We start from the raw sequence: 26,236 nt of genomic DNA, 5'->3' as shown, positions 1-26,236 counted from the left end.
GAACTATTCACTAGATTGTTTTCTTAACGTCTTTTTTTGACCACGACTTGGAATGATATTTTTGTGTTTGTGTTTTACAACAGATTATTTCGATGTACAAGTAGATTTTTTCATCTGTGGTTACAAGTGACTTTTGTCTCTGAAAACGCGACAAGGGGGAGACAAAACCCGTGAGGTTGTAATGGCGTACCGCAAGCAACACATCACTTCCGCTCATTAATATTCATGGCATTAGCTACCGTTGCTAAGCTGGGACAAAGCTAGGACAAGCCTAATAGGAAATGAATGGAAATCGTGTACGAAGGAGATGTTTACAGCGCTAAACCTACCAATTCTCTCCGAAAATGATGTGCCTGGTGCCAAATTGACTGGCATAGATGTGGAAGAACATAAAAAGGTTCAGTTAAAAAGATGGCTTTAGTGTCGAAGGCTGACAGACGAAAAAAAACGAGCCGACGTAAGCATAGCTTAGCTTTTTTTTTAATCGACGCGACTGACAATGACATTCTCCGGTTTCAACAAGCTATCCTTTACCATCAGCCCTGTCTTTCTTATATATCCTCTGGTTGTCCTACGTCCCTTACCGTTCCTGGGGGTAATTTAGTTAGCTTTGTGTAGAGATCGCAAATGCTACTCAGTGACAGCCAACGAACACTTTTAATGTTTTCATTGATAACACATCTTAATCCTATAATTTATTTACACTTCCCCCTTACTAAAGTTGTTTTATATATATATATATATATATATATATATATATATATATATATATATATATATAACAGAAACGGTAACAGTGGCAGTCAGATACCATTGTAATTTTTTTCAGGTCATTAATTGTCAGACAGAAGCAGTACGGCACAACGTTACGCTAAAAAAATTAAGTCAAAATATAAAAATGGCTTACCTCTTTGTCCTCTGAAAGACCATGCCAACCCAACATAATGTTTACTGCATATGAAACGTGAATTGATTCGGTTTTCACATTTTTTCCTCTCGAGTTTTTGGTTTCCGGGAACGTATGAAGAAAACATCCTTCATGGTCGTAATGTCTAGAGTCGTTTTTACAAGTTCCAAAAAAGCAATGCGTGACCGGCATGTTCGTTTTTGAAAGATTACCGGCGAAAAGTAGCACTTTTTACGTTGAGTCTATGCGAGGGCGGGTCTATAATGTCCCACTTCTGCTTTACGATGCGACGTCACGGTCTAAAAATAGCCTGCGTGCGGTACGCCATTGGTGGTTTCTAACCTGTAGCAAAGAAAAAACACCCATAGAACAAAAAAATCACTTGTAAATGGAAAAAAAAAACACTTGAATTTTTTTTTGTATTGTTTTTTTTCATGTTTATTTCACGAAGCAAAATTTGGAAATACAAGTCGTTTTTTTTGTTTTACAAGTTAAAATTAGTCATTTTACAGATATTTTTAAAAATTTTAAAACTAGGTTACGAGTATCTTTTTTGGCTCATAAAACTCGACAAGAATGTGACAAAACTTGTGCATTTGTAATTGGTAATTTTTAACCCGCAGCGAAGATAAAAACACCCATAGAAAAAAATCACTTGTAATTGGAAAAAAAACACTTGCAGAAATTTTTTTTTACATTGTTTTTTTCATGTTTATTTCACAACGCAAAATTTGGAAATAAATTTTTTTTTTTTTTTTTACAAGTTAAAATGAGTCATTTCACAGGTATTTAAAAAAATTTTAAAACTAGGTTACGAGTATCTTTTTTGGCTCATAAAACTCGACAAGAATGTGACAAAACTTGTGCATTTGTAATTGGTAGTTTTTAACCCGCGGCGAAGAAAAAACACCCATAGAAAAAAATCACTTGTAATTGGAAAAAAAACACTTGGAGAATTTTTTTTTACATTGTGTTTTTTTCATGTTTATTTCACAACGCAAAATTTGGAAATACAAGTTGTTTTTTTTTTTGTTTTACAAGTTAAAATTAGTCATTTTACAGGTATTTTTTAAAAAATTTAAAACTAGGTTACGAGTATCTTTTTTGGCTCATAAAACTCGACAAGAATGTGACAAAACTTGTAATTGGTCATTTTTAACCCGTAGTGAAGAAAAAACACCTGTAGAACAAAAAAAAATATTTGTAATTAGAAAAAAAACACTTGTAGAATTTATTTTTTACATTGTGTTTTATTTTCATGTTTATTTCACAACGCAAAATTTGGAAATACAAGTGTTTTTTATTAAAATTGGTTATTTTACAGGGATAATTTTGATTTTACAACCTACCTTCTTTTGGCACTATTCTATCTCCATAGAAGACACCAAAGATAGATTACCTTTCTGAACTCCAGTCTAAATCTGCAGCTAACTTTTCCTCACTGGGCACTATTACAGAACTATCATCATCATAATCATCTTCATTTTCGACCTCGAATTGAATTTTAGAGAATTTCTCTGTTTTTGTATCGTAAAAAAATCATGTTTGCGCCATGGAAACACCTCTGCAGTCGACAGTGAGCTTTTCCGTTCCAATAGCGCCTTATCCAACGTGACTCTTGTAGCATGCAAGGGGTCAGGTGGTGACCATGTTATTAACAAAAAACATTTTCAACACATAACATTTTTAATCAACAAAGTTAAATATAAAAATCATTCAGTGTGTTTTATTTGTTTCAATATTTATTTTTAACAAAAATGATATACCAAAACTTTAACTTACTCCGAGAAAAAAAAAAATTCTTGTCGTAAGAATGACTTTACTGTCCGTCCTTTTTTCCCTCCTTCATTTGGCCCTCATACTCTGTTGTAACATTTCTCTGTCAATTTCAGTAATACTAGTAATTTTTAAAAAGTATATACACATTAATCCTCCCACAAAACGCTCATTTGTGAGCCAGTATTTTTGAGTTTTTTTCCATTATTATTTTTGCATATTCAACAAAATATTCTAATTTTCCATATTTATTTAATGACAACATTTATGAATGATTTTGAATTTTTGGAATTGGGGGTCTGCGGTTCAAATATTAAATGAGAAAAGTGTAGTTTGAAAGAGAGAGTATGATTTAAATAATGCCACTTAACTTTGTAATGAAACTGTTAGGGTGTGCTAGGATATAGACTCCAAAGCAGACAAGAGAGTGGCTCTGCTCATTATCAAAAGTTTATTTAGCAGCGCATGAGGGTCGCAGCAACGTAGGTGCATGCGAGCTTGTAGCTTGTAGGTGTTGATGGGAGGCCAATCGGGCGTCAGCACAATTCTGGGAGCAGGCATGAGGAATTCTGGGACGGAACAAGAGGTCTGATTAGCCGGGTAAGATAATATGTGGTAAATACCTGAATGCTGGACTTCACTGACGGGAAAGCTGAAAGTTTGGTCTGGCGACAAGCGGCAACAATGAGCTGGCTTACAAAGGTGGCGGATTCTGATGGCTCGCAGCTGTCGTTGTCTCCCCCCGTCTGGTCTCCAGCCTGCAATCAAGGAGCCCTAACAGAAATGGCGAACCGTATAAAATGGATCCAACACAGACAAGGAAGTTTGTGTAGAATTTATTTGGAAAAACAAGGGAGCACACCAGAACACGTGAGGGAAAATACAAATAAAAAGAGGCATGAACCGAGTCGGTGAGAGAACCAAGGGCAAGGCTTTCATGGCCAGAAGAGGTAATAAAAAAACGGCAAGTCCAAACAAAAATGCTTTCACAAAAATGCCACGAATACGAATGTAACTCCTAATCTAACCTGCGTGCAAAATCTGAAGAAGCCAGCATGGATGACTGGCAAAACAGTCATTGGCCACTGCTTCTCATACCAACACACACGTGTCGCTTCATCCGATCCTTCTGAGCGAATCCTTGACCACAAACTGAGCAAGAAAAAGGGTTTTCAGCACTGTGTGATCTTGTGTGGTGTTTTAAGGTTTTTTCATGAGCGAACGCTTGACCACAAACTGAGCAGGAAAAAGGTTTTTCGCCAGTGTGGGCTCTTGTATGTATTTTCAAGCTATTTTTTTGAATGAATCTTTGACCACAAACTGAGCAGGGAAAAGGTTTTTCGCCATTATGAGTTCTTGTGTGTCTTTTCAAGTTTTGCTTACGAGAGAATCCTTGACCACAAACTGAGCAGGAAAAAGGTTTTTCGCCAGTATGGGTTCTTATGTGTGTTTTTAAGTTTTCCTTGTGAGTGAATCTTTGACCACAAACTGAGCAGGAAAAAGGTTTTTCGCCCGTGTGGGTGCTTGTGTGGATTGTCAAGCTTTCCTTGTGAGTGAATCTTTGATCACAAACTGAGCAGGGAAAAGGTTTTTCGCCAGTATGGGTTCTTATGTGTATTTTTAAGGTTTGCTTTTGAGAGAATCTTTGACCACAAACTGAGCAGGAAAAAGGTTTTTCGCCAGTGTGGGTACTTGTGTGTATTTTCAAGCTTTCCTTGTGAGTGAATCTTTGATCACAAACTGAGCAGGAAAAAGGTTTTTCACCAGTGTGTGTTCTTGTGTGTAGTTTTAAGTGTTCCTTCCGAGTGAATCTTTGACCACAAACTGAGCAGGAAAAAGGTTTTTCGCCAGTGTGTCTTCTTTCGTGACGTTGTAAGTTTTGCTTTTGAGAGAATCCTTGACAACAAACTGAGCAGGAAAAAGGTTTTTCACCAGTGTGTGTTCTTGTGTGTAGTTTTAAGTTTTCCTTCTGAGTGAATCTTTGACCACAAACTGAGCAGGGAAAAGGTTTTTCGCCATTATGGGTTCTTATGTGTGTTTTTAAGTTTTGCTTACGAGAGAATCCTTGACCACAAACTGAGCAGGAAAAAGGTTTTTCGCCAGTATGGGTTCTTATGTGTGTTTTTAAGTTTTCCTTCTGAGTGAATCTTCGACCACAAACTGAGCAAGAAAAAAGTTTTTCTCCAGTGTGGCTTCTTTCGTGACGTTGTAAGTGTTGCTTTTGAGAGAATCCTTGACCACAAACTGAGCAGGAAAAAGGGTTTACACGAGTGTGGCTCCTCATATGCCTACGACAAGTATACTTATTAGCAAAGGTTTTCCCACACTGAGAGCATTTGCAGAGTTTGTTGTCACTGTGAGATTTCTTATGACCATCCTCATTGTAAGGTGAGTGTGACGTGGCGCCATTTCTGTCTGATGGAGCGATGAAATTGTCTGCTTGCAATTCTTCTGTTGAGCTGCTGCCACCTAGAGACTCCGCTCCTCTGCTGACCTCACTCTGACCATCTTCACTCTTCAAGGGCTCACCATTTGACCTGGTGATATGCTCCTCCTCTTTAACGTATGGCAGCTCTTCTTCCTCCTTTTTGATTGGAAGTTGCTTCTGTTGACAGGGCTCTGGCTCCTCCTCCTCTTTGATTTGGGGGAGCTCAACGCCAGGACATGCTGCCTCCTGCCGCTCAGCACCAAGATATTTTCTGAAACCTGCAAGAGACAAGAAAATCATTGATATATTTTATGGACTACCACCACGTTTGTAACGAATACAGTGATCCCTTGCGGTTTCGTGGATTCAGTGCGTGGTGCGGTTTTAAAAAGTACTGTATTTATTAGTGTTGCACCGATACCATCTTTTGGCCCCGATACCGATACCTGGCTGTGCAGTATCGGCCGATACCATACCGATACCACCCCGTTTATATACATATATATATATATATATATATATGTATACCCCCCCCCCCCCCAAAGAGCTACATAATTGGATGTGAAATCATTGCTATCAAGACTTTGTCAGGCCGTTGCTTACCTTTGCAAAATAGGAAAAAGTACATTAAACCCTAGTAGACAATAGTTGAATAAACCTTTGGCTCTCAGAAGCCAAAATAGTGCTACATTTGTAAAATTAATAAAACATGTATAATACTAGCCCAACAGTAAGAAAGTAAAAATAAATTCATAATAATAAACTCTGAATGAACTGAATAAACTTTTTTAAACCTCTCAAAGTCCAAACAGTGCAACTTTCATGAAATTATTGTCACATTCTGCTGCTGGTTAGATTGTGTTTTGTTGCTGGGCTGGTAGTGGGGTTGTTCCTGACGTCGCACCTGAATCCAATGCAGGCTCATCAACGCAGCATTTAAGCACGGGTGATCTCAGTGACGGCTGCCCAGATATTTGCCTCGCTGATCGCCATTTGACATCTCGCACTATAGTCTCGCTACATTTGCTTGTTACGCCCCTGCATTGTTTTTTTTCTGTTAGTGTGCTGCTCTCGTTTGTAACCTCTACCCTGTGCAGGTATTTGAGTGTTTTTATTTGGGCTTTTTGGCTCGCTGCCTATCGTCTTCGTTAACCTTCAAGTTTGTAGCGTTGAGCTCCGTCGACCTGCTGTCACGGACTCCTTTTGTTATCTCTACTATCCCGCGATCGCGTGTTATTTTTTGTTTGCAATCAGTAAAACCCTTGTACGTATCCCCCGCTTGTTGTCTGCTTCGAGGTTCAACCTTGTTTCCGCATTTGCGGATGCGAACAATTATAAGTAATAATAATTGACCACAGCATCCCGTCTCTCTATTAGCCTCCTTTTTTTCGGGAGGGGAGATTCCTTTTTTTCCATTTCTGAAAGGTGGCAACCCTACTTTGGAAACAGTTCCCAAATTACTGCGGCATTTCTTTCAGTAAAAGACAATAAAAGTAAAGTGACGTAGTGAACTGACCAGAGATTGTTGCTCTGTTCGTTCATGTTTCATCTTCAAATGTTTTATCAGGTTCGAGGTATTGAAAATGGCCGATTTAACTCCACATCTCGAAACTTTCAGGCTGCAAATCTTGCATGCAGCCATTGATTTTAATCGACGGGATTTCTATTTTGGAAATATTTTCCGACTGCCGCCATTTCTCCTGGTTTGCTTTTCCTCCATATGAAAAAGCGCCCTTGTCATTGGTCAGAGTGGCTATTGGCCCGCTCTCATTGGTCTGGAGCAGGCCAATTGCAATAGCTGCTTGGTGTTCAGGTGTCATCACACAACACAGAGACAATGTAGTGAGCGCCAGGAGGAAAAAAAGGCTGCGGTCAAATGTTATAATAATGGACCGGTAAATTATCGGTAAACCTGTCGCAATATGCAATAATTCCATTTATCGCGCGATTTATAAAAATGAAGGCGGTAACTTTTCCGCTGCGATTTATCGCCTCGCGTGCACGTGTGTGTGCGCGTGCGGCAGACGTGCTGTTAAAAGTTCGTTACCAAGTGCGCAAAATGCATCTTCGTTCCAGGTCCGCCAAAAACTAGCGCCGGAGCCAATTGTTCCCATTATATCCTATTGTTCAACGTATACCGGCCGCGTCAGTGCTCCGGAGTGACTGTGGACCATCTATGGCGCGCCGGTGTTGTTGACGTGTGGGCGCTCCCGTCAGGAGTGACATTTCATGCGGGGCGGCTATTTTTCGGCACAACGCTGGATATTTACAACGAATTCCGCCAAAACATTGTTACCGACTTGGCTGCTACGAATAACCTCACTTTGACAACGAACAGCTGAATGATATTACCGGTAAAAGCGCTGTGCTTCAAACTCGTCCTGTATATGAAAGCCCTCATATGCTGGTGTTATGTAGTAATGAGCAGACGTGACTTCAGCGGCGCTTGCTAACTTTTTTAATGCACGGTTGCGCGCACACACTAGATATCATGAAATGGCAAACTAGATGTGCTACTTCCCATGCCATTGGCTACGTGAGCCCAGAGTGATTATGGGACATGTAGTCCATATACTACATCGATGAATTCTAAACTGTCATTTGTCACATGAGGTTAAGAAGGCCAAATCAATCCATACCAGTGACTATAGATAATGTTGCAAATATTGTTAATTCAGTACGTGACACAAATGGATTCGGACCATAAATAGGATGTCTTGCTCATGTAGTAAACCTAGCTACTAAGAGAGCTGTAGCAATCAACGGTGTGCCCTGCCTCACTTTACAAACAGTAAAGATTGTTCTCAGCACTTTTATACAATTTTTTTTCATATCAGTTAGAAGTAAGCACATAAATATTATGCACTAAAATGCATGTTTATATGATGGCAATTTAATTTTTGCTCGTTAGCAAAAAAAAACAAAAAAACAAAAAATACAATTGTTATATATTTTTTTACAGAGCATTAAATGTATTGAATCGGATCGAAAATCGTGTCCATCGTATCAAAATTCGTACCGAACCATGACTTAACTGTATCATTGCATCCCTATGGAACACCATTGCAGAAGCTATGACGGGAAAAGTTTTCATTTTTCTAAATGCTGAAGTTGTTAAGTGCAATGTTTTGTTTTGTTTTTTTTTAAACACATTTTATTTATTCTGTGTTTCTGTGCGGTATCAATATTGTTGTTTTTTACTTAAGAGGTATGGTCTATTGTTTTTAGTTGTGATTTCTTAAAAAGTATATTTGAATTTAAGAGTAAATATCGCGTTTAAATGGGTGTACTTCATCTATTAATATATACTGTATTCGCACTGTGTTATTGTAAATTGGTGTAAAAAATTGGGGGGGGGGTGCAATAATATCGCATATCGCAATAATTTATGAGAATAATTATCGCACACTAAAATTTGTTATCGCGACAGGCCTAATTATCGGCGCCGTCTTTGTTGGTACTCGCCGATACCGATACCACCATTTCGGGCCGGATTGGCGCCCCCTGCCGATACTAGTATCGGTATCGGTGCATCTTTAATAAAAATATATAACTATTAGAATAGGTGACTAATCATTAAAAAAAATCTGCTGACTAATCGGGAAAAAAATTGTCGTCTGGGACAGACCTAAAACGAACCCAATAAATCGACAAATAAGCCGCATTGGACTATGAGCTGCAGGATTCAAAATGAGGAAAACATGTCTTAGTAGTGATTTTCTGACTTAGTAGTGATTTGCTCAAGCATTCAAGGTAATTATTATTTTCTTCGAACCATGCATGCCTTTTGAAATGTTGTGAAAAAAATCAATAGGAGAAAGCAGCATTGGCGTCATAGTTCGCAATATTTACGTAAAATAAATGCTAACTGCACGTTTTTTTTTTTTTTTTGCTTTTAATCAAGAATCAAGACCGTTTTACATCCATATTTATAAAGAATTCAGGGATTTAAGCATTTATTAACAAGAATTTTCAATTGAAAAAGCTCTTTGTTTACAAAGGCCGCCGCTCCATTTGCTGACTGACATGCATCATAGTTCACAATATTTATGTAAAATGTATGCTAACTGCACGTTTTTTTTTTTTTTTTGCTTTTATGACAGATATCATTTTGTGTCATCCGGGAAATGATCTCACTTTTGAATCGATGTCAAAGTTACAGTAGTTACATAAATTCCCGGATAACACTTAATGACATCTGACATTTGTCGGCTGCACATCCATGATGCGAATCTCCCGTTCCACCACATCCCAAAGATGCTCTATTGGATTGAGATCTGGTGACTGTGGAGGCCATTTGAGTACAGTGAACTCATTGTTGTGTTCAAGAAACCAGTCTGAGATGATTCCAGCTTTATGACATGGCGCATTATCCTGCTGAAAGTAGCCATCAGAAGTTGGGTACATCGTGGTCATAAAGGGATGGACATGGTCAGCAAAAATACTCAGGTAAGCTGTAGCATTCCAACGATGCTCCATTGGTACCAAGGGGCCCAAAGAGTGCCAAGAAAATATTCCCCACACCATTACACCACCACCACCAGCCTGAACCGTTGATACAAGGCAGAATGGATCACTGCTTTCATGTTGTTGACGCCAAATTCTGACCCTACCATCCGAATGTTGCAGCAGTTATCGAAACTTATCAGACCAGGCAACGTTTTTCCAATCTTCTATTGTCCAATTTCGATGAGCTTGTGCAAATTGTAGCCTCATTTCCCTGTTCTTAGCTGAAAGGAGTGGCACCCGGCGTGGTCTTCTGCTGCTGTAGCCCATAAGCCTCAAAGTTCGACGTACTGCACGTTCAGAGATGCTCTTCTGCCTACCTTGGTTGTAACGGGTGGTTATTTGAGTCACTGTTGCCTTTCTATCAGCTCGAACCAGTCTGGCCATTCTCCTCTGACCTCTGGCATCAACAAGGCATTTCCGCCCACAGAACTGCCGCTCACTGGATATTTTTTCTTTTTCGGACCATTCTCTGTAAACCCTAGAGAGAGTTGTGCGTGAAAATCCCAGTAGATCAGCAGTTTCTGAAGTACTCAGACTAGCCCTTCTGGCACCAACAACCATGCCACGTTCAAAGTCAATCAAATCACCTTTCTTCCCCATACTGATGCTCGGTTTGAACTGTAGGAGATTGTCTTAAACCATGTCTACATGCCTAAATGCACTGAGTTGCCGCCATGTGATTGGCTGATTAGAAATAAAGTGTTAACGAGCAGTTAGACGGTTCGTTTTCGGTACAGTAAGAAAACAAAATGCAAAATATAAATGTGCTAGTTGTTTATTACACACCTTTGTGCTTTCAACAATAGCAACATTAATTAACATTAGCCTATACAAAGCTAGAATTCTGCTCAAAAAGTAGTGGATATTTAAAGACAATCCAACAACAATTTGCCTTTCAGACCCCGCGCATTGGCCAGCTTTCTTTCTGAAAGAAAGAAGAAAAACTAAGTCCTGTGCTAAAGAGAAAAGCAATCCCAATGACAAAGATTTTAACATGTATTTTACAAATGAAATGCCTCAATGAATCATTCTTTTTTCTCATCAACGGTTTTCAAAAGCTTTACTGGTGGATTTTCTCAAGTTAAAGCGCCAGACAGAAATTATTAAATTTAATTGTGTAAGCAGGACCTTATTATTTAATTACAGGTGTTTTAGCTCATTTCAATTTATTTTATTTAAATGGGCTATCATTTATTTTATTATGTGTTTATATTTTACAAATGTGATGTAGTACTCATTTATATTGTATATTTTATGTTGTATAACTTTAGTTCCGATGTGAATATTAGTTCCTACTTGTTTTGTTGTGGTAGGAGGTAAGCCTGTCGCAATATGCAATAATTCCATTTATCGCACGATAAATAAAAATGGAGGCGGTCATTTTTCCACTGCGATTTATCGCCTCGCGTGCACGTGCATGCGCACGTGCGGCAGACGTGCTGTTGAAAGTTCGGATTCCTTGTTACCAAATGCGCAACATGCATCTTCGTTCCAGGTCCGGCAAAAAAAAAAGCGCCGGAGCCAATCGTTCCCATTATATCCTATTGTTCAACGTATACCGGCTGCGTCAGTGCTCCGGATTGACTGCGGACCATCTCCAGCGTGCCAGTGTTGTCGACGTGTGTGCGCTCCCGTCACGGGTGACATTTCACGCGGGGCGGCTATTTTTCGGCACACCACCGGATATTTACAAAGAAGTCCGCCAAAACATTGTTACCGACTTGGATGCCACGAACAACCTCGCTTTGACAAAGGGCATGATGAACATTGAGTGGCAAATTAAGAGCGCTGTGCTTCAAACCTGTCCTGTTAATGGAAGTCGCTGGTGTTGTAATGTGCAGTAATGAGCAGACGTGACTGTTCTGTGGCGTTTGCTAACTTCTTTTTAATGCGCGCACACACTAGATATCATGAAATAGCAAACTAGATGTGCTTCGTCCCATGCCATTGGCTACGTGAGCCCAGAGGGATGGGACACGTAGTCCATATACTACATCGATGAATTATAAACCGCCATGACTGAATGGAAGTTAAGAAGGCCAAATCAATCTATACCAGTGACTATAGATAATGCTGCAAATATTATTAATTCACTACGTAACACAGATGGACTTGGACCACTAATAGGATGTTTTTCACATGTGGTATGACCTCTAGTCACCTGCTAAGAGAGTAATAGCAATCAACAGTGTGCCCCGCCTCACTTTACAAACAGTAAAGATTGTTCTCAGCACTTTTATACAAAATTTCTTCAGATCAGTAAGAAGTAAGCACATAAATATAATGCACTAAAACGCATGTTTATATGATGGCAATTTAATTTTTGCTCGTTGGCAAAAAAAAAAAAAAAAAAAAAAAAATTCAATTGTTATTTTCTTTTCAGAGCATTAAATGTTTTGAATCGAAAATTGTGTCCGTATCGAAAATCTTATCGTTGCATCCGTATGGAACACCATAGCAAAAGCTATGAGGGGAAAAGTTTGCATTTGCCTAAATGCTTAAGTTATTAAGTGCAATTTTATCTATTTTTCTTGAAAAACACATTTAATTCATTCTGTGTTTCCTTGCGGTATTAACCCTTTCATGCATGACCCATGATATATTGAGTTTAAAAAATGTTACTAAGTGTTTTTATGTGCTTTTAGACATAAAAATAAGAACTGATTTGGTTGTTTTTATACACCAAATTTTCAAGGAGTTATGAACATGTCCACATAGGTGGACAGCATGCGTTTGTGGATTTTAACTAAAATATGAAAAAAAAATCAACGAAGATCAAGTGATATAACTTTCAATGTTTATTGAATTATTCAAAAACTATAAATACTTTTCAAAATATTTTGCTCCGTTTAATACACCATTCTGGGCTTTTCTTTTTCACAGAAAAATGAACTACAGTGTTTTAAGTGCGAAACTAAGCAACCTTCAGTGCTTCAATTGACAAAACTAAACAAACTGCAGTGCTTCAACTAACAAACTACACAAATTGTAGTGCATCAACTGACAACCTCAAAAGGTTAAGGCTAGGCCACAGGTGAGGTGCTACAACCCTGCTACAACGCTGCATGCTTATGTACTTCCAGTACTTGATCAGTTCACCATCTCGTGTGAAAATTTGCCATGTACTCAGGACACACAGCCACATTGCAACACATGCAGCTGTACTTCGTTTTTCGTGTGCATGCAGGGTCTTGGAATTTTTGGGCATTTTTTATGTTGTTCAGCTGGGGCCACTGGTTTCCAGGACCAAGCCTGACCTCCCGGGGTACCTTGGATGCATGTTTGCGCTTCACAGGAAGAGGTGGTGGAGAAGTGTCACTTGGTCTCCCCCTTTTGCGGACAGTGCCTGAATTTATCAATGAACGTGCCACTGATGCCTTGAAAGGCAGAAGACCACCCTCCTCCAATCCAGAGAATCTGAGGAGATGCCAGGCATTCACAACAGTTACATCGAGGAAGTGGAAGAATATTCTGATGTACCAGCGTTTGTTCTTGTGTCTGTGGGGATACATTGCCACCATTTGGTCCATCAGGTCAACCCCTCCCATATAATCGTTTATCCTTCACTGCAAATGGCCTGTCAATGGTGATGATCTTCTTATCTTTCTTGGACCATGTCTGTGCAACATCCGTCGGGTGCTTGCCAAGACAGGACGAGGCCATGTGAATACGTGAAGTGTCAAGCCATGGCATCTTCACCATTGGTGACAACAGGGATAGCTCCTCTTCCTTCTTCTTTGAGTTCTGTTGCACTCCTGAGTTTCGTGCCCCCTGAAGCCTGTTGACCCGGCATGTGCCAGTGCCATAGATGCCCTGTTCCTTTCAAGACAGTAATCTGTGAAATGCCACAAAAATAGCTATCAAAAAACACCTTGTGGTTCTTGAATTGGATGTCATCACAGAGGCGCAAAATGACGTCTGCAGCCATTCCCAATTCGCTGACTGCACCTGAGCTGGCTGTACCCCTGTACACTTCAAAGCGGTACATGTATCCTGAAGCCCCTGATCTTGCCCAAATTTTCACACCCCAGGGTTTTGTTTTTTTGGGGATGTATTGCTTGATAGACAATTTGCCGCCTTGAAAGGTGGAAAAGCGCTATATAAGTATAACACCCTTTACCATTTGAAGGGCATGATCATATCATCTATGGCTTGAAACTCTTCAGGATCCACAGCAGAGAGGAAAATTGCTTGAAGAATATCTAGCACTGGGTTCATTTGGAACAGTTTATCGTGTCCTGGATCCACTGAGGAGGTGTCTGTAAAGTGAAGGTATCGGAAAATGTCCTCAAAGTGGTTCACTGCCATGGCATCAGTAATCAAATGTAAACGGAGTCCCTGTTCAGATGACCAATACGTCCGTCTCCGTGGGTAGCGGATGTAGGACATGACTAAGTTTATCCCAAGGAACATCTTAATTTCTTTTGCTGTCGCATTCAGGTTCTCCCTTCCCTTCTGGGGGGTATAGAGGTTGGTGTGGTATGTCATATCATCTATGAGTTCTTCTGGGAAGAGGTGCAAGAAGAATTCCAGGGGCTCAGTTGCGTTAACATTTAGACTCCACTTTCCCAAGAAGTCAGGTAACACACCCTCACATGAATTGTGCTTTACTTTCCAGATGTATCGTTTTGTTGTGTTTTCTTTGCTGTGGCAAGTGGTGCAGGTGTGTCAACAGGTCTCTCAGCTTTCAAATCAGGTTCTGCTGCCATCTCATCAGGGCTTTCGTCCTCCACATCCTCTGCATCCGGTCCTTCCTCCTCAGAAGCACTTTCACATTGATCTACAGTTTTTTTACTTGGCAACCACTCTTCATCACTGCTTTCAATGTACTTTGAATTTTCAGAATCAGGAGGCAGTTCCTCCACAATTCTGTAGGCTTGGCTGGGCCTGGCACGCCCAGCACTAGCCTGTAAAATGTGAATTGGGCCTGTTGCTCATAATGAAAAATGCACAAAACACACATATTGATATATAGAATGCAGCTTGCAATCTAATAGCAAAAAATGTTGATTTATACAAAAGAAAACCATTTCAGATAAAGCATTGTCAAGAGTGACACACTGTTCAGTAATTGCATGCAGTCCACTTCGGTGGACATCTGAAAAATTGCAATTTCCTCCCAATCTAAAATCAATACTTGGAAATTTTCAAAACTATGGTGATTATTAGGTGTTACTTGATGTAAAAATATTTTTCTTACCGGCAGGAGTCTCCTACTGTAGAAGAATTGAACAGAAATCCCAGAGGTGCTAGGCATGTTTTCATTCCTGGCAGCCAACTTTGATGTTGACACATTTATTCTGCAGTTACAAAGGTTGACCACACAAAGCAGTGTTGGATGGATTCTCAGGCGTCCACTTTAGAGGCTTATAAGCAACACTGCCATCAAAACCTATTCTAATACTTGAAAATGACATTTTAATAGCTGTCTACTGCAGTGACCGTCATGCGTGAAAGGGTTAATATTGTTGTCTTTTACTTAAGAGACATGGTCTATTGTTTTTTTAGTAGTAATTTCTTAAAAAGTATTTTTGAATTTAAGAGTAAATATTTATCGCGTTTAAATGGGGATACTTGATCAATTAATATATTCTGTATCCTCAATGTGTTATTGTAAATTGGTTTAAAAAAAAATGGAGGGCGCGCAATAATATCGCATATCGCAATAATTTATGAGATAAATTATCGCACACTAAAATTTGTTATCGCGACAGGCCTAGTAGGAGGGTTTTGTATTGAACACGGGGCCACGTTGGTTATTATTATAGCAGAGAAGACAGCAGTAAATCAACAAAGACAAGTCAACTGTGCCCCGATCTACCACTCAAGAAATCTGATGGACTCAAAAAGTTACGATTGCATATTAGTTTGAAAATCGACCGGATCCACCGGATTTTTATACAAGTGACTTCCGATCTGCCCGATCTTAGCTACCGGTTCTAGTATTGACGCAGGAGGGTCGCGTCTCGCGTGAAATAATAAACTCTGCTGTTCTTTTTGCGTGTGTCGTGTTGAGCAGCTTCTGGGATGCGTCTAACATGCGGCTGCACTGCGACTGGTGTGCATTGGCTGACTGACTTTAACACCCGCGTTTCACTGCGTTCTCGCGGGGGCCACGTTGTCGTGCCGTTGTTTCTGGGTTACTGTCCTACCGCGTTGGTCCTCATTAGAGTAGAGAAGACTGAGTAAATATAATCTACACAAAGAAACTGGAAACCGATCGACTCACAGCCTCGAAAAGTAAGGGTTACATTACGTCAGAAACTCGTTTGGTACGCCTCCGTTCCGAACCGAACACCACGTACCGAAATGGTTCAATACAAATACATGTACCGTTACACCCTTATATATATATATATATATATATATATATACATATATGGCGGAGAACACAGACAAGACTGAAAAAGCAGTTTTCTGCTCTTGCAACCCTCTTTAAAATAAACTTCTGCATTTTAAGCCAAAACAATTGTTGTGTTTGAAAGAACAATATGTCTATATGGCACATTAAGCCCCCGAACTATTTTCAATTTGTCCGTTTTACCTTTAAAAAAAACCCTGTTTACAGACGTCGCGCAACCGCGTTTGTTTCAACCCATCCATAACACGTAGGTAATTGATAATATTTATCATTCAAAATGTCTGTCATTTTTAGCTTAGAATCATTAATCGATGTCTAATATTTCGTTTAGGAAAAAAAAAAAAAAAAAATGACATCAAAAATTGTTCACTCGCATATTTAAAACTTTTAAACCAATTAAAAAAAAAAAGGTGTCTGTTAAAAAGTCACGGATATCTACCTCATAACTCTCGCTTAATTCTATTTTTTGGTTAGTTTGGCATTTTCTCCAATATGTTAGACGATAAATAATCGATCCAAACAAAGAAAATTTGAAAAACAACATTTACAAGGATAAATATATGAGAAAGAACATCTCGACCACTCCTTGATGTCTGCGATTTCTGCATCACGACCCTTGTTATATTACCATGTTTCCCCCAAAAATCCAGCTGTGGCCATTCACAGCTGTGTCTTGACACTCAGTGATACATGCTACATGGAGATTTTGGATCGAAACAAGGTAAGCACGCAATAATATCTCGTTGAAGTCGTGGCGTCTGTAATTCTGCTCTCGCGTGGTCTCACCTACAGATAGGGTTTTGCTGTTTAATTTTTTTTTTTTTTTAAATACCCTCCTATTCAAAATTTTTCTTCCCCCAGAAAACTGAGATTTCAAATTGGGAGTCTTGGAGCGGGACTTCAAGTCACCTGAGTGTTTTCCCCCATATATATATGGCGGAACCTAACCTATCTCAATTTTCTGGGGGAAAAAAATTTTGAACAGGAGGGCATTTAAAAAAAAATGTTTTTTAAACAGCAAAACCCTGTTTGGAGGCGAGAGCACACAAGAGCAGAATTACAGATGCCAGGACTTTAACGAGATATTATTGCGTACTTATCTTGTTTCGATCCAAAAAACTCCATGTCGCATGTATCACTGAGTGTTAAAACGGCTGGATTTTTGGGGGATTTTATGTGTGAAACATGGCCATATAAGAAGGGTCGTGATGCAGAAATCGCAGACATCAAGGAGTGGTCGTGATGTTCTTTTTCATATATTATTTACCCTTTTAAACGTTCTTCAATTTTTCTTTGTTTAGATCGATTATTTATCATCAAACATATCGAGGAAAATGCAACACTAAGAAAAAAAAATACAATATAGCGATATTTATGAAGTAGATATCCGTGACTTTTTTACATTTTTTTCATTGTGACGTAATTTGTTTTCAAAAGTTTAAAATATACAAGTGAATAATTCTTTCAAGTCGTTTTTTTTTTTTTTTTTTTTTTAAACAAAATATTAGACATCAATTAATGATTCTAAGCTAAAAATGACATTTTAAATAATAAATATCATTAGTTACCTTGTTTTCATGGCTGGGTTAAAACAAAGACGGTTGTGCGACATCTGTAAACAGGGGTTTTGATGGTAATACGGGCAAATTTAAACTAGTTCAGGGGCTTAATGCACCATAAATCTGCTATGGCAGCATATAGACATTTAGTTCTATCAAACACAACAGTTGTTTGGGCTTAAAATACAGCAGTTTCTTTAAAAGAGGAGTGCAAGAGCAGAAACTGCTTTTTCATTATTGTCTGTGTTTTCCGCCATATATATATACAGTACATACATACATGATGTCATTACTTTAAACAAAGCAAATCATTTACATAGAAGGAAATCTTTCAATCGATGCAGTGGTGCAACCTGATGTTGGCTAACGAGTCCATTGCACGACTACTAAGTAAGCAACACCACGATGTAAAAGGAATGAAAAATACTATATTAGACTGTAAAACATTTCTGTACTAATGAGGAAAAAGCAATGCTTGGGATGACCTTTCATGTGTATCAACGCTTCCTTAATGGATGACCACTCTTCTTCCTCGTCCTTGATGCATGCAGACTCCAGGTGCTCAGAATAACGGGCTTGGCTGACGTATAGATCTGCAAGACCAAAAATAAATCTTATTTTGTGGCGGTATGCGATGCGGGGGGTCTTGTTGGCCCGTTGAGCAGACGAGTTGCTGTGTCCAGCCGCTTGGAACTCTCTGTGAACTCTGACCTCAGCCGGAACGCGCAAGGCTGGTAAGTATCTGTCAGGTGATTGTGACGTAGCAGGTGTTCGGCCATTCCTTACTACGCGGCGAAACGTCCTACACAATGCTCAGCGCGATTGCGCAAGCATCCGCACGCAAGCGCACATCGGTTAGAAGCGGTGAGTACTCACTATTTTTGTTTGTATTTAGTTTTTTAGAACCTTTTCATTGCCTCAAAAATAGAGTCTCTAGCGCCATCTGGTGTATTATGGCGTTTATAACGCTCAAGTAAAAAAAAAAAAAAGTTTTCACATGTAGTTCAACCGCCTATGAAGGGATGCATTGGGTAATTGCGGCAAATGCACTGTAACACATCAGGTGTACAGTGCATCAAAAATACATGGAAAATTAGCGTTTATAATGGGTGTCTATGGGAAAATAGAGTCCCAAAAAGGGACTGTTTTTCCTGTGCGTGATAATCAGTGTTGTCACAGATTACTTGAAAAAGTAATTTAATTACTGATTACTGATTAGGCCTAAAAAAGTAATCTAGTTACTTTACTGATTACTTCATTATCAAAGTAACTAAGTTACTTTAAAAGTAATCTATCAGTTACTTTTTACCCATTTTTCTCCCTTTGCCGCCAAACATAAGAATGACAACAGAAAAATGTCATCACATGTAATTGACTTTCCGATGATTGAATTTAAAGGGGAATATCAGAATTTCGCACTAGCCTAGCCACTCCGGAGCCCTGAAACTAACAAATATCTGACAAACTGCTTAGAATTTGTTGAAATCAACTCCACCGACCAATTAAACCCCACTAACTCTAAGATTAAAGGGGAACTGAAGAGGTTTTCAGATTTCGCTCTTAAGTGTTTTACTCAGTTGAATTGTATTAAATGCGTCATTCGCTCTCTCAAAAAGTCACTTAAAAAAATAATAATAATAATTGACCGCGTAGTTTTTGAGTTATGGCCATAGCAACACCATAGCAACGAGGGACGCGCCGTCCTGCCGACCCCTACCTCGTGACGTAACTTCCAGGAAGCCTCGCCACCACTCTGAACACGGAAATATAGCACCACGCTATCCTCGCCATATATTGCAAACATTTTCTGGGTTTTACTCGCGGGATTCGTCATGCCATCTCGATGTGTAGCGATATGAATTACTCACAGGAAGACTCGAGACTCTAGGAGTGGTCCAAAAAAAAAACTTCTCCTGCAAAGGTTTGGACCGTTTTTGTTAGCATGCATACAGGTCCCCAATCGGCTCATTGTTTTCATCATTTCAGCCACGACAGCTTTGAAAACCTACAACAATGCAACCTTGGTTTTCCAAAGACGTAAGTAGAACATTAATGGCTTTTTTTTTTATATACTAGGGGGACTCCTACTGCCAGTTTGTTGAAGTGCGACATTTTTTTTTTTTTTTTTGCTGTTGGCCTGTCATAAGTAGATAGGTTGGCTGACATGTCGTCTACTCATGAGATTTTATTACTATATCAATAGGTGTTATGTAAATTCAAATGTCCCCAGCACCAAATAGGTCCTTGGCTCGTTTTTTATATTTCAACATCAAGGTCTGCCTATTTGAAGAGGGAACAATAGCATCAAATAGATGCTGGTATGACTGGGGCATTATTATTTGATCACCAAGAAATTATTATTAAATTAAAATTAGGATTCATCCAATATTTTCATGCTGCTGTGATTTTTTTTTTCCTCCAGGAAGCCAAACATAAAAAATTAAGTGGCGGAAACCCTCAACACGATGAAAAAAGCGTTGCAAGTCAGTTGCCACCCAGTTTCCCAAAATCAAGAGAGAGTGGGTCGAGTCATATGATGACCGAAGTGATGCGGTGTCCAGCGATGACGACTGAAGAGATCCTATGAGGCCTGCCAGATGCTGAATTTCTTCTGTCTGCGACATCAGATGACGATGATTTAGGAGAAATAAATGTAGCAAATTTTGATGACATGAAATCATAAACTAGTCATATATACAGTACACATTTTTTAAAAGAAAAATCAAGTTACCTTCATATTTTAATGATAATGCATTATCTTTGTATAGAGAACACTTCATGCTACAGAAAAGAGTAAATACATATTTCCCACTGCCATTATCATTTTTCAATGTTGCGCTAGTCCGTTGCTATCCTAACTTTGTGTTGCTTACTAAAATTATGCTCTTTGATGTGTGCCGTTGTGTGCTTGGTATATAACATGTTGTGTCACAATCTGACAACGAAAGCTAATGCTGATTCAACATAAACCTGGTATCATTATTGCGGCCTATTGAATATTTTTTCAGAATGTAATATAATTACAATATTTTATATAACAAAAGAATACATTAAACAGTCAACAAAATGTGTCAATGTTGTTAACAATTTATGGTTTTATTTTTTAAAATGAAATTCATGCCCCTGTCAGTGCTTCAGCCTCTGCAAGTTTGGCTCTCACGTCTGGGATCTCCTGATGACACAGGCATACTCTTGGAAGGGTAATTACTTGATGGTTTACAGCAACACCTGGAAAATAAAATGGTTTTGTCATTTATTTTGAAATATCAATAACATTTCATTCATTTAGCCACATTTGGGCTAGCTTTACCATATTTAGATCGGTAGGCGCTGTCCCATTACCTAATATCCAGTTTTAGCTATGTGTAGAGCATGGAAAAATATACAACCATGTAATCGCATTCTAATAAAAAAAATCACGATGCTGGACTTACCACTCACTCTCCCGTTCGTGAAGTGTCGAGCTGTCAATTGGCGTCATGACGCCATCTGCTGTGTCAAGTAAATCGCCGTCATCTGACGCCTCAGGTTCAAACATGTAGGGATTAATTGTAGTTCATCTTTCCTGGGAGCCTTTGCCATCGGTAGCGTCACGAAAGAGCGATCCTGAATGGTTACCTTTGGTGGAAATATCACTGACATCGTTGTTGCTGCTATGTTAGCTGTGGGTAGTCTTCTGTTGCCTACGTCACACTTCCGGGTTTGCGAAGGGACCATTAACGGAGTGCAAAAAAAATAAAAAAACGCAAATTATCCTTACAATTACGTGTTGTTAATGTCATGGTTGTTTTGACGAACTTGTCCCAAGTTTATATTCATAAAATTACACCAAAATCCGGAAAGGTCTTCAGTTCCTCTTTAAGCCTAATGTCAAAACTTCTGAATTTCGGGTTATGGTTAACAGCATATCAGTGCCAATGTAAAACAATGCAAACTGACGGCACAATAATCAACAACACACAAGTGGATTGTACAGTGCAATAAACACAAAGGTGGTGGCGAGCGCGGATGCGCGTGCAGCCGTGCACATTAACAACCCGGAAGTACTCCTCTCAACACACACACGCGGTCAATTTGGCCACAAAACGTGGCGGCAACTAAGCACTTTACACTCAATCCGACTTACAACACATCCCACAGATGCCAAACGAACACATCCCCTCACGGCATAAATGTGCAACGCGCATATGATGTAAACAAAGCTTGCCAACTTGGAGCGATGACTGCCGGTCGTTGCTACGGCAAAGCTACGAAACGGCCGTGCATGTAGGGGGTCCAACCTTTTGCTGATACCCTACAGAATGAAGGAAAAATACTTACCTTCATACATGGATAACCACAGATCAACATTCTCTCGCAACGTCTCAACACATGGCGCGAATGTCCACCCGCCTCAGTCCCACAACACTAGCAGTGCAACGGTTCGCGGTTCAAACCGAACCGAACGGTTCGCCCTGTTCGGTTCAATACGCCTTTATGAACCGCGCCTTTTTGGTTTTGCAATTACAGTAATTTATTCCGAACGCTTGTGGAATGAATTGGTCAAACTCTGTGTGCCTGTGTGTGACGTGAAGCGCAGCTGTGGAGAAATTCCCGCCCCACGAGTAAATGTCCAATCGCTGTCAAGCACCTGTGTAATAGGAGCCGAGTAACGCCCTCTCTCGCTTACGAGCGAGGTGAAAGTGAAACAAGAAAGAAAACAAAAAAAAGTTATGGCGAGCGGAGGAGTCGACAGACCGAATTTGGAGGAAGCACCGGCTTCTTTCAAATCTGCGGTGTGGCAACATTTCGGTTTCCCCGTGGACTACAATGCAGACGGAGAGAAAATATTGAAAAAAAACATAAAACAATTTGCAAGCATTGCTCAGCGCTTGTTCCCTATGCCAGGGGTTTTCAACCCAGTCCTCAAGGCACACTGTGGGTCCTGGTTTTTGTTCCAGCCGATCCAGCAGAGACAGTTGAACCAATGAGGCTTCTGCTAAAACAAGCCACACCTGACTGCAATCAACTGATTGCACTTGTAAAACACCAGATTGGGGAAAAAGTGTTGTCATCTTGTTTGGTAAGAATGAAATCCTGCACCCACAGTGTGCCTTAGTGGAATAGGTTGGGAACCCCTGCCCTATGCTAACGGCAAGACTTCTAACATGACCCAGCAGTCAGCACTTCAGCCGGCATCACCCAAAGACATCGCTTTCTCAGAGCAGGACAACCCCGAAGATGACACCAGTGAAGACACACGGGTCTATAGAAGAGGCGTTCCAAAAGCCTTACAATATCACGTCAGAAAAACACAAGAAAATAACCCACGCAGTGGGGATTTGCTTTGCAAAAGACATGCAACCATTTTCCGTGGTTGAAGATGCGGGCTTCGTTAATTTAATTGCAACGCTTGACCCGCGTTATATTGTTCCCTCGCGGACATATTTCGCCCACAACATAATCCCCGACATTTAAGAAATGGCACGCAAAGCCATTGAAGATGATTTCACGAAAGCACATATTTTCGCCCTGACCGCTGATAGTTGGACATCCCGTGCTACAGAGTGCTACTAACTGTGACGGTCCACTATAATTCATACCTGTCAAGTTGTACGGTCTCGTCGTAATTTGTACAAGTGAGCACTGGTTTTTAAATGTGTACGCCGTCCGTTACGTTCAAAATCTGCACGTTTTTCGTGCATTGCGTTTTTGTGTTTTTTTCATCCGTTCAGATTTGGTCACCGTTTCTGCAAGGAGCCAATGTTCGTTAATACTTGAATGACACGAGAAAAGTCAGACACGGAGAGGGAAGAGTGTTGAGACGCTGTAGCAAACGCGATGCTAGGCTAGGTGGCTCCAATTTCCTGACCGTGGCCGACATCATACAATCTACGCCTAGATATCTCATGCGTATAAAACTACAAGCGAAATGACACTCAGTAGCGTTAGTAAACAGCCGCCATTTTAGAGCAGTACACTTCTCAGAAAGGCTCTGTTGTAGTAAACCTTAGCAACTTTTTATCCAAAATACTCCTAAATCGGCAAAATCTTGACTTGAGTCTATCTTTAAAGGCTGAAACAGTTAAGAAATTTTCACATGTCGAAAGTAGACGGAAGGGAACTAAGGCAAAAAGGGGAGCAATTTTATCAACTTTATCGGTTGATTCACAACATTAAATGACCTCCAAACATAGCAAAGGTTACTATGTTTTTTGTTTTTTTTTGTTTTTTGTCTTTTTTTAATGAAAAAAAAACATGAAAGGTATCACCAGTTACTTTGCCAAGTAACTTTTTTACTACTGTGTGTGTATTTCAGTAGTCAGTCACTACACTTGCCAACGAGCTAAGAGGCATTTTAACAGTCAAAAATGTTTAAATTTTAAGTGTTTATTTCATTTTTTTAAAAGCAAAATAAAGGCAGTTTAAAAAAAAATAAAAATGCAAAACGCAAACCGAAACCGAACCGAAACCGTGATCCCAAAACCGAAACCGAACCGAACCGTGGGTTAACTGAACCGTTGCACCCCTACACAACACGCGACGCGAGACCAAAACAGGAAATAGCTAAGCGGTTGTCATGGAAACACGTACCGGGAACCTTTTATTTTAGCATTTTCTATTCAAAATGCTCTTCGTACATGACTACAATATTCTTCATTCTATATACGTTATGAGGCAATGAAAAAATAGTAACGCAGAGACACTAAGGAAACTACCTTTAATCAGATTACTGGTGTAGAAAAATGAACGCGTTAGATTACTCGTTACTGAAAAAAGTAATCAGATTACTGACAACACTGGTGATAATAAAATGTATTCACACATATAATTATGACAATAACAATTTTGACATGCTTGAAAAACAACTTTAACATTTTTTGGACATTTGGTTACCATTACAGTGATTCTCAATGGTTTTTTCATGTGCTCTCTCTTTGATGTAAATCTTGCTAAAACATAAATGTCCCAAAATGGGACGTTTTTCCCACAAGGGTTAAGGCAATTTTTTAGTACCTTCTGCCTGTATGCATCTAAACAAAACAAGTTTAGAGTGCACGGTAGTACTTGGGGAGTCAAATTCGACTAATGTAGACGTTTCGCCGATGTAGGAGATTTTGGCAGAACACCGGTAACGCGCTCAGCCAAATGCACACACAAGTTCGGCGGGTGGATTATGTCACAACAAAGGGTCACCACAATTTCGTCGTTTGCAAACTTGTGTCCCCAAAGTTGATTTATGCTGGAGAAAATTCATCCTAGCAATTTTTTGTTTATTCGTGTTTTGTTGTCTTCTAATCCAGCACAAAAGTCATTCAAAGTGCTTGACATCACTATAACTGCGATTAAAAATGGGAATTCCTTTGACAGCACTACTGTTAACATTATAAATGAATCCTCATCACCGCGATCTGTCATGTACAGTTACTTATCATCGAAAGTAAACTAACCTTCTAGTCTGTGAAGAACAACCTTAGCGCGCATTAATTTGCACACAGTCGAGTGTCGGTGACATGGGGGCTCCTCCTTCACTCCGCAAAGTTCCTCCGGTCTCGCGGACATTTTCCCACTTGATTTCTGAATGCTGGAACGAAGATTAGCTAATGACTTTTTTTTTTAGACCATAATGGCGGACACGTCGTCGAGAAAGGAGGAAAAATGGCGTGTCTTTATCGATTATCTTCTTTATGTCTTTATTTCTTTGATCTCTGTCTCTTATAAAAAGCCAATCGGGAAAGTGGGAGGCAACATCGCACACCCAATCACAAGATGAGCGCCAAGCAAACCAAAGTCTGCGCAGCCAATCACGAGCGTGGTCTGATTGCGGAAGAAGAGGGCTGTTCATCGATGTCGAAGCACTTTATATTCAGACACTTTTATGGAAGTTCACGAATTCGCTAGCATATTAGCATCGGTCGCTGTCGCTATCAGTCGCTCATGGAGTTGAACATGTGCATTGTATGTGTTTGTTATGCCTTCGCGAAGCGTGTACAATGTTGATGTTGCATAATTTAATAAAATAAAAATAATACCGCCAGAGGGCGGTGCTGAACGCATTGAATAGTGGCGTACTGCACGCAGGCTGTTTTAATATGGAGGTAGATTTGTGTCTTTATTATTCAATCCAAAAAAAAGTTGCTTCAATCAAATAAAAAGTTGCTTCAATCAAAATATATATTTTCAATCGAAGAAAACGTCTCTTCAATAAAAAAATAAAAAAAAGTGTTTGAATGCAAAAATAAATTTGAAACTCAAAAAAATATATTTGAAAACTATTTTTTTTTTTGATTGAAATTTTTTTTTTGATTTAAGTCAAGTTTTTTTTTAATTGAAACACCATTTTTGATTGAAGTCGTGTAATTTTGCGTTTGGACCACATTTTGGCCAGGACATTTGTGTCTTTATTATTTGTTGAGATAATTATCGGGGTTTGATTTATTAAATGTTTGCTTGATTGGTTGATTGAATATTTGCTTATGCTCATATATACCATAAATAATACATACTGCCATATTCTTACTTCTAATTACTTTATCTAATTACTAATTACTTTAAATAATATATTGCATATTATTCATATATAACCAGTAAATGATTATTGCTTGCTATACCAGATTGTAGTATAATGCTTAAGTGTTACAAAGTGTAGAAAGAGGGTCGGAGTGGCTTCATGGCCACGCCGTTGTATAACTAGACCTTCCAGGCATCCTAGCACC

The 26,236-nt window shown here is 39.4% G+C and overlaps 1 protein-coding gene and 1 long non-coding RNA gene across 6 annotated transcripts; one reads left to right on the top strand and one right to left on the bottom strand.

Moving 5' to 3' along the window:
- Window positions 1-3,112: 3,112 nt before the first annotated feature.
- On the bottom strand, window positions 3,113-25,221 carry LOC130927678 (gastrula zinc finger protein XlCGF57.1-like). 5 transcript variants are annotated; one of them, XM_057853636.1, is made up of 5 exons: window positions 24,971-25,221; window positions 18,026-18,133; window positions 5,213-5,389; window positions 3,329-3,457; window positions 3,113-3,252 (listed from the first exon to the last, which is right to left on the bottom strand). In XM_057853636.1, the coding sequence occupies exons 1-4, from the start codon at window positions 25,080-25,082 to the stop codon at window positions 3,378-3,380; spliced, it is 477 nt and encodes a 158-aa protein (XP_057709619.1). In that variant the 5' UTR covers window positions 25,083-25,221; the 3' UTR covers window positions 3,113-3,252; window positions 3,329-3,377. The 5 variants fall into 5 exon arrangements, with proteins under 5 accessions (XP_057709619.1, XP_057709618.1, XP_057709616.1 ...); XM_057853635.1 differs by having other exon boundaries at window positions 3,329-3,441; XM_057853633.1 differs by lacking the exons at window positions 3,113-3,252; window positions 3,329-3,457 and having other exon boundaries at window positions 3,468-5,389.
- LOC130927700 (uncharacterized) lies at window positions 19,071-21,402 on the top strand. Its single transcript, XR_009066491.1, has 3 exons — window positions 19,071-19,461; window positions 19,527-19,577; window positions 19,963-21,402. It is a non-coding gene; the product is annotated as an uncharacterized LOC130927700 (long non-coding RNA).
- Window positions 25,222-26,236: the final 1,015 nt, after the last annotated feature.

Source organism: Corythoichthys intestinalis, chromosome 13 (assembly GCF_030265065.1).
Source record: "Corythoichthys intestinalis isolate RoL2023-P3 chromosome 13, ASM3026506v1, whole genome shotgun sequence".
NCBI classification, from domain to species: Eukaryota; Metazoa; Chordata; class Actinopteri; order Syngnathiformes; family Syngnathidae; genus Corythoichthys; species Corythoichthys intestinalis.
Note: the sequence above shows the minus strand (reverse complement) of the source record. Positions and strands in the feature narration are given on the sequence as shown.

Bases quoted from the DNA above. Each gene is read 5' to 3' on its own strand.
- LOC130927678 (XM_057853633.1), bottom strand. From the start codon at position 25,082: ATGTCCGCGAGACCGGAGGAACTTTGCGGAGTGAAGGAGGAGCCCCCA. The intron at 18,134-24,970 runs GTTAGTTTACTT...TTGGTCTTGCAG, and splicing joins TGTTCTTCACAGACTAGAAG to ATCTATACGTCAGCCAAGCC. The intron at 5,390-18,025 runs GTCATCCCAAGC...TGTCTCTTGCAG, and splicing joins AGCGTTGATACACATGAAAG to GTTTCAGAAAATATCTTGGT.